The 15,079-nt window shown below is 37.7% G+C and overlaps 3 protein-coding genes across 6 annotated transcripts in view; 2 read left to right on the top strand and 1 right to left on the bottom strand.

Annotated features, from left to right (window-relative positions):
• Positions 1–4,965, top strand: part of LOC111337887 (protein tweety homolog 3) — an 11,409-nt gene extending 6,444 nt beyond the window's left edge. The window contains exons 11-15 of the mRNA XM_022944269.2: positions 523–563; positions 1,405–1,494; positions 2,073–2,123; positions 2,562–2,661; positions 3,719–4,965. Of these exons, the coding sequence (XP_022800004.1) occupies positions 523–563; positions 1,405–1,494; positions 2,073–2,123; positions 2,562–2,661; positions 3,719–3,910 (474 nt within the window). The 3' untranslated portion in view covers positions 3,911–4,965. The remainder of the gene's footprint in view (positions 1–522; positions 564–1,404; positions 1,495–2,072; positions 2,124–2,561; positions 2,662–3,718) is intronic.
• LOC111337888 (uncharacterized) lies at positions 4,402–7,390 on the bottom strand. Its single transcript, XM_022944270.2, has 4 exons — positions 7,179–7,390; positions 6,609–6,909; positions 5,998–6,166; positions 4,402–5,421 (listed from the first exon to the last, which is right to left on the bottom strand). The coding sequence occupies exons 2-4, from the start codon at positions 6,717–6,719 to the stop codon at positions 5,099–5,101; spliced, it is 603 nt and encodes a 200-aa protein (XP_022800005.1). The 5' UTR covers positions 6,720–6,909; positions 7,179–7,390; the 3' UTR covers positions 4,402–5,098.
• A 3-nt stretch (positions 7,391–7,393) lies between these two features.
• LOC111337901 (uncharacterized) lies at positions 7,394–14,949 on the top strand. 4 transcript variants are annotated; one of them, XM_088735110.1, is made up of 11 exons: positions 7,394–7,575; positions 7,833–7,991; positions 8,216–8,279; positions 8,671–8,754; positions 10,653–10,700; positions 11,028–11,075; positions 11,844–11,896; positions 12,076–12,287; positions 12,605–12,668; positions 13,243–13,347; positions 13,972–14,949. In XM_088735110.1, the coding sequence occupies exons 1-11, from the start codon at positions 7,550–7,552 to the stop codon at positions 14,123–14,125; spliced, it is 1,017 nt and encodes a 338-aa protein (XP_088591236.1). In that variant the 5' UTR covers positions 7,394–7,549; the 3' UTR covers positions 14,126–14,949. The 4 variants fall into 4 exon arrangements, with proteins under 4 accessions (XP_088591236.1, XP_088591235.1, XP_088591238.1 ...); XM_088735109.1 differs by having other exon boundaries at positions 12,073–12,287; XM_088735112.1 differs by lacking the exon at positions 11,028–11,075.
• The last annotated feature ends 130 nt before the right edge of the window (positions 14,950–15,079 follow it).

The following is a 15,079-nucleotide window of genomic DNA, read 5'->3' as shown; positions in this document are numbered from 1 at the left end:
AATTTCTCTTTTAATAACATGATCTGGTGTTATAAATGTTTTGCTGTCCCTATTGCTCTTTGTCGGTGGGGATGAATTTGGTCGATGTGTAGAGAAACTTTGTTGTTTTGGTCAAAAGAAACAAAAAGGGGGAGCTAAATGGCCATTATCAACTCCCCACTGGTGATAGACTAGTTTGGCTGGTAATGTGCTTTAACAATTGTTTACTTCGTTGATCAGAGCATGGACATTTGTTGGGTCATTAATAATCCTATATCAAACAGCTCTGGATTTGGAGTCAGTCTAAATTGTTATTGCTTTTCTAGACAAAGTTGCCATCATGGGAAAGAGACTGATGATATATACCCTCAATATCTTGTTCTTGGGGAAAAAATGTCTAAAAAAAACAAACTGGTGTGGATTAACTAGGAAATTTACATTTTTCTAAAAATGTAAATTTAGATGTTGTCTCTTTTTCTGAGGGTGTTTTACCATCTGCAGTAAACATGACAGTTACATTTGTTTTTCTTTTTTTGACTGTAGCAATTTCAGTGCTCCCAGTACTGTGTATGTTATGACATAGCGTAAGTATAACAAATCGTTTTAATTAGTTTTTTTCAATGAGATCTTAGTTGTCAATAACAAAGTGTTCTCTTGAGCCAGTGGCTTACCCCACCAGAGTTTATCCCAGTTTTTCAGTCATAAGTGAGTTGGAGTATTGCAACCACATTCCCATTAGGTGAGATACCAATTTATGACAGGTTGTCACCAGACATTTAATCAGAGGTTTCTGGTGAAAACACTTTTTGATCTAGAGGCCAGTGCACTGATCATAATGCTGAGCACTGTGTTATCCAATAATCGTTGTGATGATAAACCTTTACAGTCTGGTCTTCAGGGAAATAGTTTTGATAAGCTTCAGTCTCTGAAAATTCCCTGAAACAAAGTTGAGAGAGACTGACTGAAGCAATGAAAAAGTGGACTTTTTCAAGATATTGGAATGATGATAGAGATATTAGAGAGAGTTAGCACCGCGTTTACGTGAAACGGCAAACGTCAACTTGCCTTTTCACGTTTCACGTAAAATAGCGTGAACCTTACCGCTTTAGCTTCGCGCGAGCTCACGCCATGTTGGATTTGAAGGCGCCCTCCTATGACTTACAAAGAAAAGTTTGGGTGCCTTTTTCCGGCAATTAACTACTCTGTGAGAGAAAAAGGGAAGAAAATCTTAGGTACTCGGCAAACACGAGACAGGTTACTTTCACTTGGAACGGCAAAGTGCAACCAGCAAACGTGAAAAATGGCGGGAAAAACAAGGTCACGCGTTTTACGTAAACGCGGGGCTAAATCTCTCTATTAACTTGTGAATGAACGTATAATAGTAAACAAACTTACTACATGATGATGTTTATGATTCCATTGCAGGGAGGGCATTGCTGAACTGTTGCTTATGACTCTTATAATTGGGTTTTTTCTCATCATTAACCACACTCTAGTGCTGCCCATATTACTCAGGTAACAACTGCATCTTCACGTGAGAATACCCCACATTGGATGTGTGTGGCTGTGAGCAGAGGTTGAAGGCTGGGTCTAGTACACAAGATCGAGGCTCTCTCCCCTAAGAGTCGTGTAGAGAAATAATTTGTGAAACAGGGAACTCAAAAGCTTTTTTCCTTAGTATAAATTTAATTTTACCCAAAATGCCTACCAGTAAGCTTCTGCTCGATGTAATTTACAAAGATTTTTCTTTTTTATGAAATGGATGGCCCATGTCCAAACGTGCAACATGGGCCATTCATTCTTGGGCTTATGAGCGACTCATAACCTAATTCTGGGAATGAGACACAACAGCTTTTAAATCTCCTTCCATGCACAAGAATGAAGAAGATTAGAGAATTAGTTTGCGACCAGAAAATTTAATCTGCGCATGATGTAGGAAGCTATCATTATGGTACAAGTCTTAGGTTGTTAAAGAATTGGCTTTCCTTATAGTTATGTTTTTTGTGGCCAATGTTTACGTGTTTGTGTATGTGTCCTTGGGTTGTATTCATTCCTTCGGCAAACTCAGTTCTACTTATTACTTCTTTCACTAGAACTCCGCCATCCAAGATTCGAAAGCATCGGAGCATTTTACACTTGTGTGGGTGAGTGGCTTGAATATTCATTAAAATCAACTGTTCTGCTATGCCTTCGTTAGTTTAGGTCAGCCCAGTCTACATGTGACGTCTCATTTTTGTATTTGCTCTTGGCTTCAAAATCCACCGAGACTTTCTTTTCCATTCCAGTCACCCTGACGAAAGGCTACTGCTCGAAACGTCGACTCAGTTGAAGAAACCAAATTATCTTGTTATACTCCCCCACCGACGCAGCGCCACAATTTGTTTAGAAACCTACCCTCTTCATTTTTTTTTTTTTTTTACTGCCGTCCGATAACAACATTTCACGCCCAATTACGTTTATCTGACACACCCTACATTGTTAGAAACATTATTCTGTCCTCTGCGAATGAAAGTGGTGAATTTATAGTGGCAGAGTGTATACTCACTGGTGTCCTGCTTCTCCTCTTATCTTATCTTGCGCAGTTCTGACTCCCCCCTTGGAACTCCTTACCAGTCTATTTCAGAAGAAGATACCAGAACGGAGTCTGTAGCCCTTATTCCCAGCGATGTGCGTCAACCAACGGTAATGAATATGTATATTGTGCTAAGTTGATATTGATTTATTGCGAAATTGACTGACCGAGTTGGTGAACGGCGGGCTGTTTGGTTTTGTGACTGACCAACTGTCTGAGTGGCTGTCTACTGACTGACTGACGGATCAACTGAGTATCTTACTAAGTGACTGACCGCTGACTGTTAGGATAGGGTAGGTTTTTCCATCAGTTGATTTAGTTAATTCTATACTAGAAACCTATCTATCTAACTACAATAATAATTAATAATTAATAATAATAATAATAAAAAATAATAATATTAATAATAATTAATAATTAATAATAATAATTATTAATTAATTATTAATAATAATTAATAATAATAATTAATAATTAGTTGGTGAACGGCGGGCTGTTTGGTTTTGTGACTGATCAACTGTCTGAGTGGCTGTCTACTGACTGACTGACGGATCAACTGAGTATCTTACTAAGTGACTGACCGCTGACTGTTAGGATAGGGTAGGTTTTTCCATCAGTTGATTTAGTTAATTCTATACTAGAAACCTATCTATCTAACTACAATAATAATTTGATAATAACAATTCAAGTAAAAGAAATAAATAAAAATTGTGCTTTTCATGGAGGCCGTGTCTAAAATTTACTTAGAATTAAGATCTAACTTTAAATTGTGGCGACTTAATTTAGATTTGAAATCAGTCAGCGATTCCGGCTACGTTCTGGCTGGCGGACAGAACTTAGCTGGAAAATGTCACGAACGCGTTGACTGATTTAATGGTAGTCAATTTAAGTTTGTTGTTACATGGGCTCTCCGTTTTATCTTTTGCTAAATCTTAATTTTGTGATAAACTGCGAACTCTCTAGACTGACTATCAATGCTTCATAAATTACTTGAAATTATTTGTAAAATATACATATTCCTTGTACACAAGTTAAACATCTTGATAAACAGAGAAAAATTGATGACTTGTCCCCGCCTTAGATAGATACCAACATAAAATTTAGCTTAATAAATGTCTGCTTGTGTGAGAGTTAGCTCTGTAGTTTTTTTGTTTTCCTCCCATTTAGTACAACGCCATGCATCGGTCTTCAATGGAGTTTCATTCCTTCGAGGACTCGTGGAAACCCGGACGTTTTAGTTCAGTAGGAGCTAACCCGTTGTTGACTTCCGCTTTTCCGCCGTCTTCGTCAGCTGCAACCACTAACACTGACCCTCTAAACATACGAGGCCGAGGCGAGATCAACAGTATGGCGTTCTAAAACGAGACAATGACGTCATCCTCTTCACCAGACTTCTCCAAGGAGTTTTAGGATTCCCGTTTGATCTACTCTTGAGGTGTCCTTTGGTAGGAAAACTATTGCACTTCACGTTTGCAGCGAAAATTTTCGAAACGTAAATAACAAAACTGAAAACGGGGTATTCAATATTTTTATGCGTGCCTTTTAAGGCTATTCAAAGTAATTTAAAGATGTAAATCGGCCGAGGCACAAAGCTTTTTTATCAAAAAGCTATTGACTGTTTTAAATCAAAAGTTTTCAGAGGCATATATATTTTTAAATCTAAATTATTTCATTATTTATCACCATCAGGTGTTAATACATGTACGATTATTTTTATACGATTTTTAAGAGATTGATGGGATCAAATATTTTGAAGAAAAATCGAAAGGTACATGTGGAATTCTGTTTTTCTTGATCGTAGTAATAACGTTCATCGAAAGTTGAGAAGATTACTTTACATCAAGTACTAATTCTTGTAAAGGGAATGTTTTATTTTTACGGTTATAGAACCGTTGCCTGAGGTTGAACGCGAATTACAGTATGACAGTTGTAATATTTGTGCAAAAAGTAGAAACTTTTCAGAATAGAGCTGGCTTCCAAAAACGACCACTGGCCATGACGAAGTGTCGAAGATTTTTTCGGAAGAGATGTAGATGTGAATGATGCTTCAATTGTTGTCAAAACCAAAATTGTGCCCCTACAACTGATATTAGTCGCAATATAATGTGATTTAACAATTTTTGAGATAGTTTAAGGAGTAAATGTGTAACAGACTTGACCTTGACCTTGACCTTGACCTTGTTTTGTATGATGAGTGAGTGTGTGCGTGTGTGCGTGTGTGCGTGTGTTGTGTGTGTTATATCTGATCCAAGTAATTACATTACATAAATCACCCAAGTATAGCTGCCCTTTTTTTCTAGCCCCTATGGTTATTTGGAGCAGCTAGTACTCCTTTATATTCTTGTCAATTTATCATTATTTTTATCAGTATTTTTTATGTTAGGTACGAATAAAGTTGTTGTTGTAGACTAGAACTTGTTCATGAGACTTCTTAGTCAACTCCATTAATGTCAAGTAATGCGATTTCTTCTGTGGGACGTTGATGCTTCTCTTCAGCTCAGCCCCACCCCCCTTCCCCTCAGTTTGATATCAGTACCGTGATAGGTTTTAGGGCTGCCGGCTGAAAGAAATACGCGGCTTTCCTTTCCAGTTTTCATGATGCAAAGCAGAATGTTCGCCGTCGTTCTCGAAAGCGGAATTTGCTTTTCCTATCTCGTGTTCACTGAAGCCCCTGTGAAGTTTCTGTGGAGCAGAGCCATTGACCAGCTCTTTCCCGCCCTGTGGCTCCTGCTCTGGTATCATCGCTGGTGCTCGACGAACGGCAACCGCTGGTTCGGTGTCACTGCAGTCACTGTCTTCTTGTGGCTTGTCTTCCTTATCATAAGTAGTCTTAGGGACACGACAGTCACAGAGACAGCAACAAAATGTGACTGAAATGAAACGCATAAGCTTATTGAATACCAGTTGTTACATCCTCGGAGACCCAGGGGCTCTTCATGCCCTAACTTGAAATCGACCCACAGCCCCTGGGTCTCCGAGGATGCAGTTGTTACGGCCACAACAATGAGACGAGGACGAGTGCTATTCCTAGTCCTTTCTATGAGAATAAAGAGGGTAACTTTCCAAAGAAACTGTGTTCTGCGCTAGTAGGGGTATCATGAGGTAACTTTGGTTTTATCAACTGAGTTGATTATATAAATTGGCCACCGTAATGAGTTTCAAAGCTGACGTTTCGAGCGTTCAGACCTTTGTCATGATGTAGATGTAGATTTATTTATACTCGAAATTTATGGAGCTTGTCAGGCACCTAGCTTAGATAGCTAATGAATCGAGTAGAAAATGAATGAAATATAATACTAAAAAGTTACAATAAAAGTTCAGAGATAATAAGTAAAATAAATAATCAGAGCGAAGGTATTACAGGGTAATCTGGTTTTATGAACTGAGTCAATAACGTAAATTTGTCAAAGTATCTCCCTCTAAGAAAGTGGTTAGTGAACACTCACCAAGCACAACGGTGGACACAAATGCTAACCCCGCCACTTGCCACAATCTCATTCCCCACAGGTTTCTCTCGGTCACGGGCAGAGGAGTTGAGGTCCCGACCTCGGGTTGTAATGTCTTTACCATAGGTGATGGCAGAAACACGTCGTTTTGTCCTAAACATGATTGTGCCTGGAAACACATAAAATCCTATTGCTGTAGCACAAAAAAAGTCATGATGTAGTAGGAATATGCATGAAAAACTACAGTCATATTGGAAAAGAAAAAAAACAGCTTCAGTCCCTCATTACGAAAAACCGCAAAAACTAGATTTCTTCTTTCGTTTCACTAATCAAATTAATAATTCATTTCCGCTAAAACTTAGACTTAGATTATTTCCTTCAACTGGTTATACCTAGTTTGTTGATGTAGATGGAAAACAAATTGCACAGAACTGACTGATTTAGGCTTAAGGGCAAACCAAAAACATTCATAGTTTTGGAGAAACTATTATGTTTGAATTAAGCAAAATGAGACTTTGATGCCTTGTTTTGCAAGATCGATTATCACGATATTTTCAAAACAGTACTATCGTGATTGGCAATAGTACTTTATAGCTAACAACCTGTATTACCTGAAAATCTAGGAGAAAAAAGTTGAAGAGAAGACACTTCAAAACCAGAAAACGGGATAGAATGACGTCCATTGTGGCTGCAGCTCTTGTAAAATTGATTCCCCGTAGCATACTTACTGTCAGTGACGGTTCCTTGTTATCGGAATGGGCTCCTGTCCACGCAGTGTTTAATTAAAATATTTCTACCCAAACCAAGAGAATGTTCTCTTGACCCAAACAGGATATCTGTGACACACAAAACAAGGTCAAACTGTTTGTAAAAACTGTGTAATTTTTTTTTCGGCAAGAAACCAGAAAGGCTCTGCAAAATATAAGGTTCAGCACTCGTTAACCTGTATGTTTGGTGATTTGACAAGAGATACATCCGTCGATTTTATTGGATGCCTTCTTGCGGTTTTGAGGTGAGACTAAAGACTGAATAAGAGTAAAGGTTTGAAGAAGAATTCTCATAAATCGTCGCAGTTTTCTTTAATTGCTTTGATTGTTTTAGAAACGAGTCCGCGACTCTTATTTCGTTAAAACTCTTAGGAAACTTTTTTATGTCATGTACACTGGTTTCGAGCACCTTACCTAAGCGGGCACTTTCGAGCGGGTAAGACAGGCTAATCTTATCTTGCCCACTCGAGTAACCTGTAAAAACACAGTTCACCTGGCTCACAGAGCTAGCCTCACACTAAAAGTTGATGAATGCACCTGCTCGCCTTTGACAAGATTTGTTGTCAATCGTATGGAGACTGGGTACAAGCAAGTCTTTCCCCATAAGTCATTGCAATACTTACGGAACATTTGGCGTGGATAGTAAGTCAAGATGGCGGCAGTTTTATGCACAAGTTTGGTTAAGCTTGGCGTTAGTTAGCCCTTTTTTAATTTACTTAATATGATCATGTCTCTAGTTATTTGGATGTTGATCGAAAGGAGTCTCTATTTACAAAGAAAGAGTCATGTCTGATTTGAACATTTTATTCCGGTAAGACTGTGCTCTCGCAGTTTGAGAACGTGTGTGGTAAAGTTTAATCTTTAAGTTATGTTTACTGTATAATTCTGCTGAACACCGCATTAGTGCCATGGTAAGTGATGTAGGCTCAGTCTATCAAAGGGCTAACGCTCGAAACGTCAGCTTTTGTAATCGTTACGGTGGCCAATTTACCATTTCAACTTTGTTGATATATCCAAATATTTATTCAGGCTATCTACTTTAATACCTCTACTCTGCTCGCATTTTAGCCCCGAAGATCTTCTTGCACATAAAAAGAAACCTTCTCAGTTACCACTGCAAGGAGGACCGAAAGTGTTCGCTCCCGATGCAGATGCAGATGACGAAGTCTTGTCCTCCTTGCTCCAGGAACATGGAGATGTCTTACAAGAACAAAGAGTTTCCAAAAAGTATTCTTGCTTGTTTTATTTCCTTTTGTTCTCCAGCCACTCAGTGGGCAAAAAACTACTTGTTGAAAAAATATAATTATACGTCTTGAGACTTGGAGTTTAGAAACATGTCTCTACGCGAATGATTTTAATATTTGGTACTTGAATGTAATATTCTTTTACTGTAATATATATTTTTTACAAATCTAACTAGTAACTGCGATTTTGATTCAAATTTCTGACAGGAGCAACCTATCTGTAGGGTCATGGGTTCCTGGTGATAAAGTGGTGGAGGTGTCAGTGGCAAAGGTGAATATACTTGTCTAGAAATATGATGTTTGAAAAAAAAAAAAAACCTTTGGAAAAGAGGTGTTTACAAGAAGGGAAATGTAAGACATATGGTTGTGTATCTGGCTATCGGGTTTTTGTAATGAACACTACTTAAGCAGTAATGAAAATATGGTCTGAAAAAAAAAGTTTTTTTTTCGCTGCTGCTTTAAAAATTGTGAGTATGTGAATATCATATATGTGAACTGTGGAATGAGAAATGGGTATGAAAGTGATCTTTGCGGTTATAAACACCAGTCATTGATGTCAAAGTCTCTTGTATATGTCTATCAGGTGTCTGATATCAGATGTTGACCCTCTAATAGCAGAGCTAGGTGACAAGCTATCAAGGTTAAGTTGCCTTCCTTTCTAGGGTCCTCATTGGCAGCACTTTGGACATCAGAACCATGGCAAAATGTTACTACAACCACATGAAGCTCTTTTCCTTCTTGAGCAGGTATAATTTATTGCATTTAATGTAGGTATTTGATCTACTCAGTATTGTTGTTCATAATATTCTTTGTTATTTTTTTTTCAAACAAGATCACACAGAACCAGCTCAAGTGACTTTCCATACTATTTTCTTTTTTCTCGTTGACTAATTTTTGACAAATGCTATAAGCTTTTATGAGATATTTTGGTAGAGTGGAGAAGTTACATGATTGTAAATGATTGTTCTAGCAATTATACAAAATTTATTGAAGAGACAGACAGTCACACAATGTGTCTTCTTTTTCTTATCTTATAATGATAAATTCTATAAATTTTGGATCATAATCTTGACAGGGAAATAAACTAACTCTCAAAAAAGAAACAACAACTTTGAGTTTAAATGTACAAGACATGTTTCGACATTCTCATGTCATCTTCAGTTGCAAATGAGCATTTAACTGTTGTACATTTGAATTTATATTAAGGTACGTTACAAACTATGTGTCAGGGCTTACGTTACATTTGAATGTTAAAAACGCGAAAAATGTAAATAGCACGTGCTTGACTAGATCAAAAAATAATTAAGTAAATACATAAATAAATAAATAATAAAAATAAATTAAAAGACCAAGGAACAACATAATTAAAAGGAAAGAGACAATTCTGGATGTTTCAATTGCTGATTAAGGATAGGTTTTTCCCACTTAATATGCAATGCCTCTTTGATCTTAATTTGGTATTTTGAAGTGGCAGAATCTAAGATCGTGAAACATTCAGTATCACAAGAGTCAAGACAAGCCCTTGATGAAGACGTTTACTGGTCTTCTTACTAATTATTTCAGGTTCGCCCCTTTGATTGACAAATTAGGTTTAGTCAGAACGTTGATTGACAGAGCATATAAGATCAATAATTCCTGGGTTGGTTTTCATCTGGATGTCAAAAAACTTATTTTCTTGCTACGGAAAAATTGTTTTCCATCTTGCGTCATAGACAAGATCATTTACAGGTATCTAGCGAAGAAAAATAATCCTTCTCCTACTGGGCAGAACGCCTCTTCTAACTCCGGTAAACCTTCTACGCACTATTATAAACTTCCCTATGTTGGTCGGTTTTCGAACATTGCTCAGACTAAGTTAAGACAACTACTCAAACGTTATTGTAGAGCTGATTTAGATGTTAAGTTAGTCTTCAGTACGTTCAAACTCAGAAACATGTTCAGTGTGAAAGATTCAGTACCGCTAGGTCTACGTTCACGTGTCATATATAAATTTTCATGTGCTGGCTGTAATGTTAGTTATATTGGTGAGACCACTCGCCACATTTGTAAACGAGTTCGTGAGCACCTCTTGTCGGACAAAACTTCGCATATTTACAAGCACCTGCAATCATCAAGGGCTTGTCTTGACTCTTGTGATACTGAATGTTTCACGATCTTAGATTCTGCGGCTTCAAAATACCAAATTAAGATCAAAGAGGCATTGCACATTAAGTGGGAAAACCTATCCTTAACCAGCAATTGAAACATCTAGAATTGTCTCTTTCCTTTTAATTATGTTGTTCCTTGGTCTTTTAATTTATTCTTATTTATCTATTTATTTAATTATTTTTTGATGTAGTCAAGCGCACGCTATTTACATTTTTCGCGTTTTTAACATTCAAATGTAACGTAAGCCCTGACACGTAGTTTGTAACGTACCTTAATATAAATTCAAATGTACGACAGTTAAATGCTCATTTGCAACTGAAGATGACATGAGAATGTCGAAACATGTCTTGTAAATTTAAACTCAAAATTGTTGTTTCTTTTTTGAGAGTTATTGTCACTCTGCTGTCTTTACATCCTTTTGGAAATAAACTAAAGAGTTAACTTTTACAATTATCCCTACTGATGACAATTTTATTTAATTTTATTAATAATTCAGGGATCACTAGAGCTCTATTATGGTGGACTTCCAATGTCTTTTCAACAGGTAGAATACAATCTTCTTCCTTTTTTTTTTTTGAAAAAAATAACATTTACAAAATTCTACAGTATATGCATATGTGTGTATTGGCATGTGTGTACATTACTTAACATGTCCCAGAGTAAACTGCATGTACAATTGTAAAACTTTTACTATGTAAGTTGGAAATGCTGTCCAATCAGGCCTTATAATCCAGAAATGCTATCAAAGTGTTTCTTATTGATCATCTTCATTCCTGCACCCAGGTTTTATTATCACCTGTCTATGTATTACTAAATCTTTGTTAATATGAACATAAAGTTTATTTTCCTTTTTTAATCCAATACACTGTAGGCCTATATGACTATGCTATCTGTTGGTTTCTCTCCTGATAACTACCTGGTCAGTGGAACTATAATATTATTAATATTTTTTAATACTAATAATGAAATTATGTTTTTTATGTGAAAAAAGATGTGCCATGATTGACGTAATGTCTTAACTGTTCCTGTATTGGACCTCAAGTTTCATACACTGTAGTCTCTGGCTTTTCTATATGTTTAATTTAATTTAGTTTTTAATTTAATTTAGTCCATTTTCACTGCATCAAGTTTTGCAGTGGGGAAGGACTAGAAAGGAACATAGGAACCATTCGTGCTAGTCCACCCTCCCACCCATCCCACTCCAGGGGAGGACATCCATCACACAGTAATCTCGTGTGTGGGAAATTAATGTCTCCTACCCCAACCCTGCAGGAGACGGGACCTCCATTTATTCATCCCTATCCGAGAAGACTAGAATATCTAACCATTTCTTGATGTTATAGAAAGGTAGCAAATTCTAACTTCTCAATTATTTTAAGACCCTGAGTGTTGGTCCGGCTGGGGCTCGAACCCTCGACCTCCCGCACAACAGTCCAGCGCTCTATCCATTGAGCAAACAGGGAGGGGGTTTAAGTGTTTTTATTGATGAATGCTGGATGTATACCGGTAATATTCATCAGGTTTATGAAATTAGTGGAATTATGTACCCATGCCAAAGAGATGTTTGGTGCTAGAGTTATGAAGTGACAAAATTAAGAACATATTCCATGCATTTGGTATTTATTTTAACAATTAATTTTTCTTCTTTTGTTTGAAATCTTTGTTGTGTTGTGTTGTGTTATTCCAGGTTTATGCTTATTTTCTGCGCTTGGGATTCATAGTTTTAAAACATCAATCAAGGTACAGTTAAGTTCTTATACTCTGCATGTTTTTCAGAGGCAAGAACCTAAGGCACATGTCACTAGTTATTGTTAAATATTTGAAGATCTCAAATTTCTATGAAAAGAAGTAATTTGTTGTATTAAATTTACCATGCATATGGTATTGGGGTAACTGTAAATGTGTTTGTTGTTTAGAAGAAACCATGAATCAGACACACAAACTGACATGGCCAACCCAGAGAGGAACGAAAAGCAGCAAGAAACTGCGACATCTTTTGAATGTGAAAGGAGTATTGGCGCTGATAATGGTAAAGGTGGCAAACCACTGGTGATGTCTCCTGTTACCCACCTTTGGACCAGTGAAGATGACTGCAGACCCCTTCTGAGGCCAGAGGATGCCACCTCAACAGGTATGTCACATGTATATGTATTGTTAATAGCAGACTCAAAAATGTCTCAAGACATATTGCTGATAAATGATAACTTTGAATTATAGTTTTTTTTATGGAACTAAATAATCAACAACCAAAAAAAAAAAGAAAAAATAATAGTAGAATCAGATTAATCAGGACTAGCTGTGGACATCCATAAGGAGGCTCCTGTTGGGAAGGACTCCAATCCCCGCTGAAAGCAAGCCCTTTAAGCATCACCCCATTTTTACTTCCCTTAACAACCTCATAGAGTTGTCAGCTTTTTTATTCTACATTTACTTTTGGTGGCTTTTTAGCTGCAGTTTTGTCCAAGCTACAAGTAATCAAAAACCAAAGAATGACTGAAGCCAATGATTTAAGGTACATCTATCTTAAAACATATTATGGAGCTAGCCTTCAAGGCACTCATTACCACATTGGATAATATATTCAGTCACAGGAAATTCTGCAACTGTAAGGCCATAAGTATGTGGGTGAGGATTCAGGCAAAATTTAAGGGGGGGGGAGGAATGCTGTGAAAGTTGACTGTGGTATCAAAGTACCAAACAGCAAAAGGGATGACATTTGAAATGGGGTGATCAAATTTATATTTTGTGGGGGGGGGGGGGTGGGGAGTGTTTCCAATGTAATGAGAATAGTAGCAGTAGACACTGATGCAGTTTTGATGTGTTTATTGTGTCTCATCAAGCATGTTCAAAACTACTGCATACAGACTTGTGTAGGGATTTACTCTAATTTGCTTCTCATTGGAAAAGAAGTCAAATCTCACCTGGCGTCTTTGTTGGAAAATGTTCCTAATTTAATTGTGGACTTGATCCCAAGAACAGAATGAACTCAACCATTGTCATTATTTCCATTTACATTTGAGTATCACTTTGATCCCTGCTATGTAGTATGCTAATGGGTTGTCAATGAATTGCTATTTGGTCCACAGTGCAAAACAGCAATCTCTTCAAGTAGCATTTGATGTTTATCAGCCTGGGCTGAATTTCAAGAAATCAGATCCAGGAACTCCAGCCTTCTGTGTTACTGTATGCAGGTAACCTGGTTGTGTACTACTTTTCAAAAGGTTTCTAAAAATAGACTCCCTCCAGGGGTTCCAAATCTCAGATTCAGTTTTCCCAAAAATCGCATTCCTAAGAAAAGGTTACAATTCCTAGGACTCTTAAAAATGTCATTTCTCATGGAGTGATAGGACCAATATGGTGTCCCTTTTCAACTCTTTCAGTTCCCCATCTTTACTGTTTCTTCCCAGCACCGCGGAAGGACGATTGTTAAAGAATATAACTCCGTAAATCCACACTCAGTCTAAAAATATTAGGAAAAAGGGACGTGAAGTGGGGTGCAGATTGAATTCGTCAATCAACATCGGAACTTTTGTGTCTGTTATATGTAATTTTTGCTATCTTTTCCTTCGCAACCATGAGTTTGCAAAAACCAGACTAAAGTAACGGAGCCTTCGTGCCTACCTAACGGTGTTCTCTGGTTTAAAATCCTCCTTTGAGGTGGTTCGATTATTTGGCGAAAAATTGTACTGTTTTTTTTGGTTTGAGTCGCAAACCCTCGGCTACACGCACGGTAACCTACCCGACTGTAAATTGAGCCAATCAGGCCACGGTTAAGTTGGAACTTATTATGAAACTGGTTTATCCTGTTCTTTCAGGTTTTCTGATTCTCCCCCTTCACTGGCGGTTATGAGCGCCATGAGAAAGGAATGCGCTTGCGTTCCACTCAAAATTGCTCTGGTGGATGGAGGAAGCGTCTCTTTTTACAGTGTGTTGGATGTCGACAGCCCCACATTTATCACTAAAGGTTAACATGACTCGAAAACGCCACAGCCATACCAGTTAGCTATGACACCTGGAAAAGATGTTCATTAATGCCTGTGTGTAGTCGGTGTTACTAGGGACTTTAAGCAGTGACGACGGCAACTCCACGGAAGACGTCGATTAAAAAATGAGTTTCTACTCTTAATTAGAATTTCCAAAATGCTGCATGTGTTTACCGTCTCATGGGGCGCCAGACCTTAAACTCAACATTACGCATAAAAGTGGCGTTGAGTTCCAAATGTAAATTAAAATAATTTGCCGCCGCGGAGATTCGCTTCGCAGACGACGCAAATTTTGGTGACTTCACGTTGTTGTTTTGCAAAGGACGGCTAAGAAATGTACAAAGTTTTAAAACGTACGTGCTGGGCTATTGTTCTGCCAATTAGATCTATTGTTTTTCCACGTTCTCGTTGCCGCCGCCGTCGTGGTTTGCTTAAAGTCCCTAGTGGATTTCAACACGCAGCCATGCCCTGAACTTCGTGTCACACGAATGTTGAATATGCTGCCGGAAGAAATGGTAAAAAATTGTTTCAAACTTATAGCCTAAAACGGCTCGTCCATGATGTATTTGAAGAAGGCGAGGGCAGCATCATAAAGTTCTTGAGCTTGAAAGGAGTACAAAGTTGTTTGTCGTTGCTTCTGTTATTTCAGATGAACCCTATTTCTACGTCTCAACATAACCTCTCAGTGGTCTTGTTACCAACCACGTCGAAGATGAAAAGTTACAGAATTTTGTTTTGTTTTTACGTCAAAGGTGATTTGATTCCTGGTTGGTAGTTAAAAGTTTCACAATAAAATGGTTTGAACCCGGGGGTAACATGTGATAGTGAGGGTCATCCACGGTGTAAAATCCTGACGAGGTTTTCTTTGTTTCATGAGGTATTGTTTTGCTGTACGCTATTGTTTATAATGTTTTGTTGTCTTTGTTTTACGTCACTCGTG

The sequence above is a fragment of the Stylophora pistillata genome, chromosome 10, assembly GCF_964205215.1.
Source record: "Stylophora pistillata chromosome 10, jaStyPist1.2, whole genome shotgun sequence".
NCBI lineage: Eukaryota > Metazoa > Cnidaria > Anthozoa > Scleractinia > Pocilloporidae > Stylophora > Stylophora pistillata.
The sequence above is the reverse complement of the archived record's forward strand: the minus strand, read 5'-3'. Positions and strand labels throughout refer to the sequence as shown.

Bases quoted from the DNA above. Each gene is read 5' to 3' on its own strand.
- LOC111337888 (XM_022944270.2), bottom strand. From the start codon at position 6,719: ATGCTACGGGGAATCAATTTTACAAGAGCTGCAGCCACAATGGACGTC. The intron at 6,167-6,608 runs GTAATACAGGTT...ATGTGTTTCCAG, and splicing joins TTTTTCTCCTAGATTTTCAG to GCACAATCATGTTTAGGACA. The intron at 5,422-5,997 runs GTGAGTGTTCAC...GTTTCATTTCAG, and splicing joins TGTGTCCACCGTTGTGCTTG to TCACATTTTGTTGCTGTCTC.
- LOC111337901 (XM_088735109.1), top strand. From the start codon at position 7,550: ATGTCTGATTTGAACATTTTATTCCG. The intron at 8,280-8,670 runs GTGAATATACTT...CTTCCTTTCTAG, and splicing joins TGGAGGTGTCAGTGGCAAAG to GGTCCTCATTGGCAGCACTT. The intron at 12,288-12,604 runs GTATGTCACATG...GTGGCTTTTTAG, and splicing joins AGAGGATGCCACCTCAACAG to CTGCAGTTTTGTCCAAGCTA.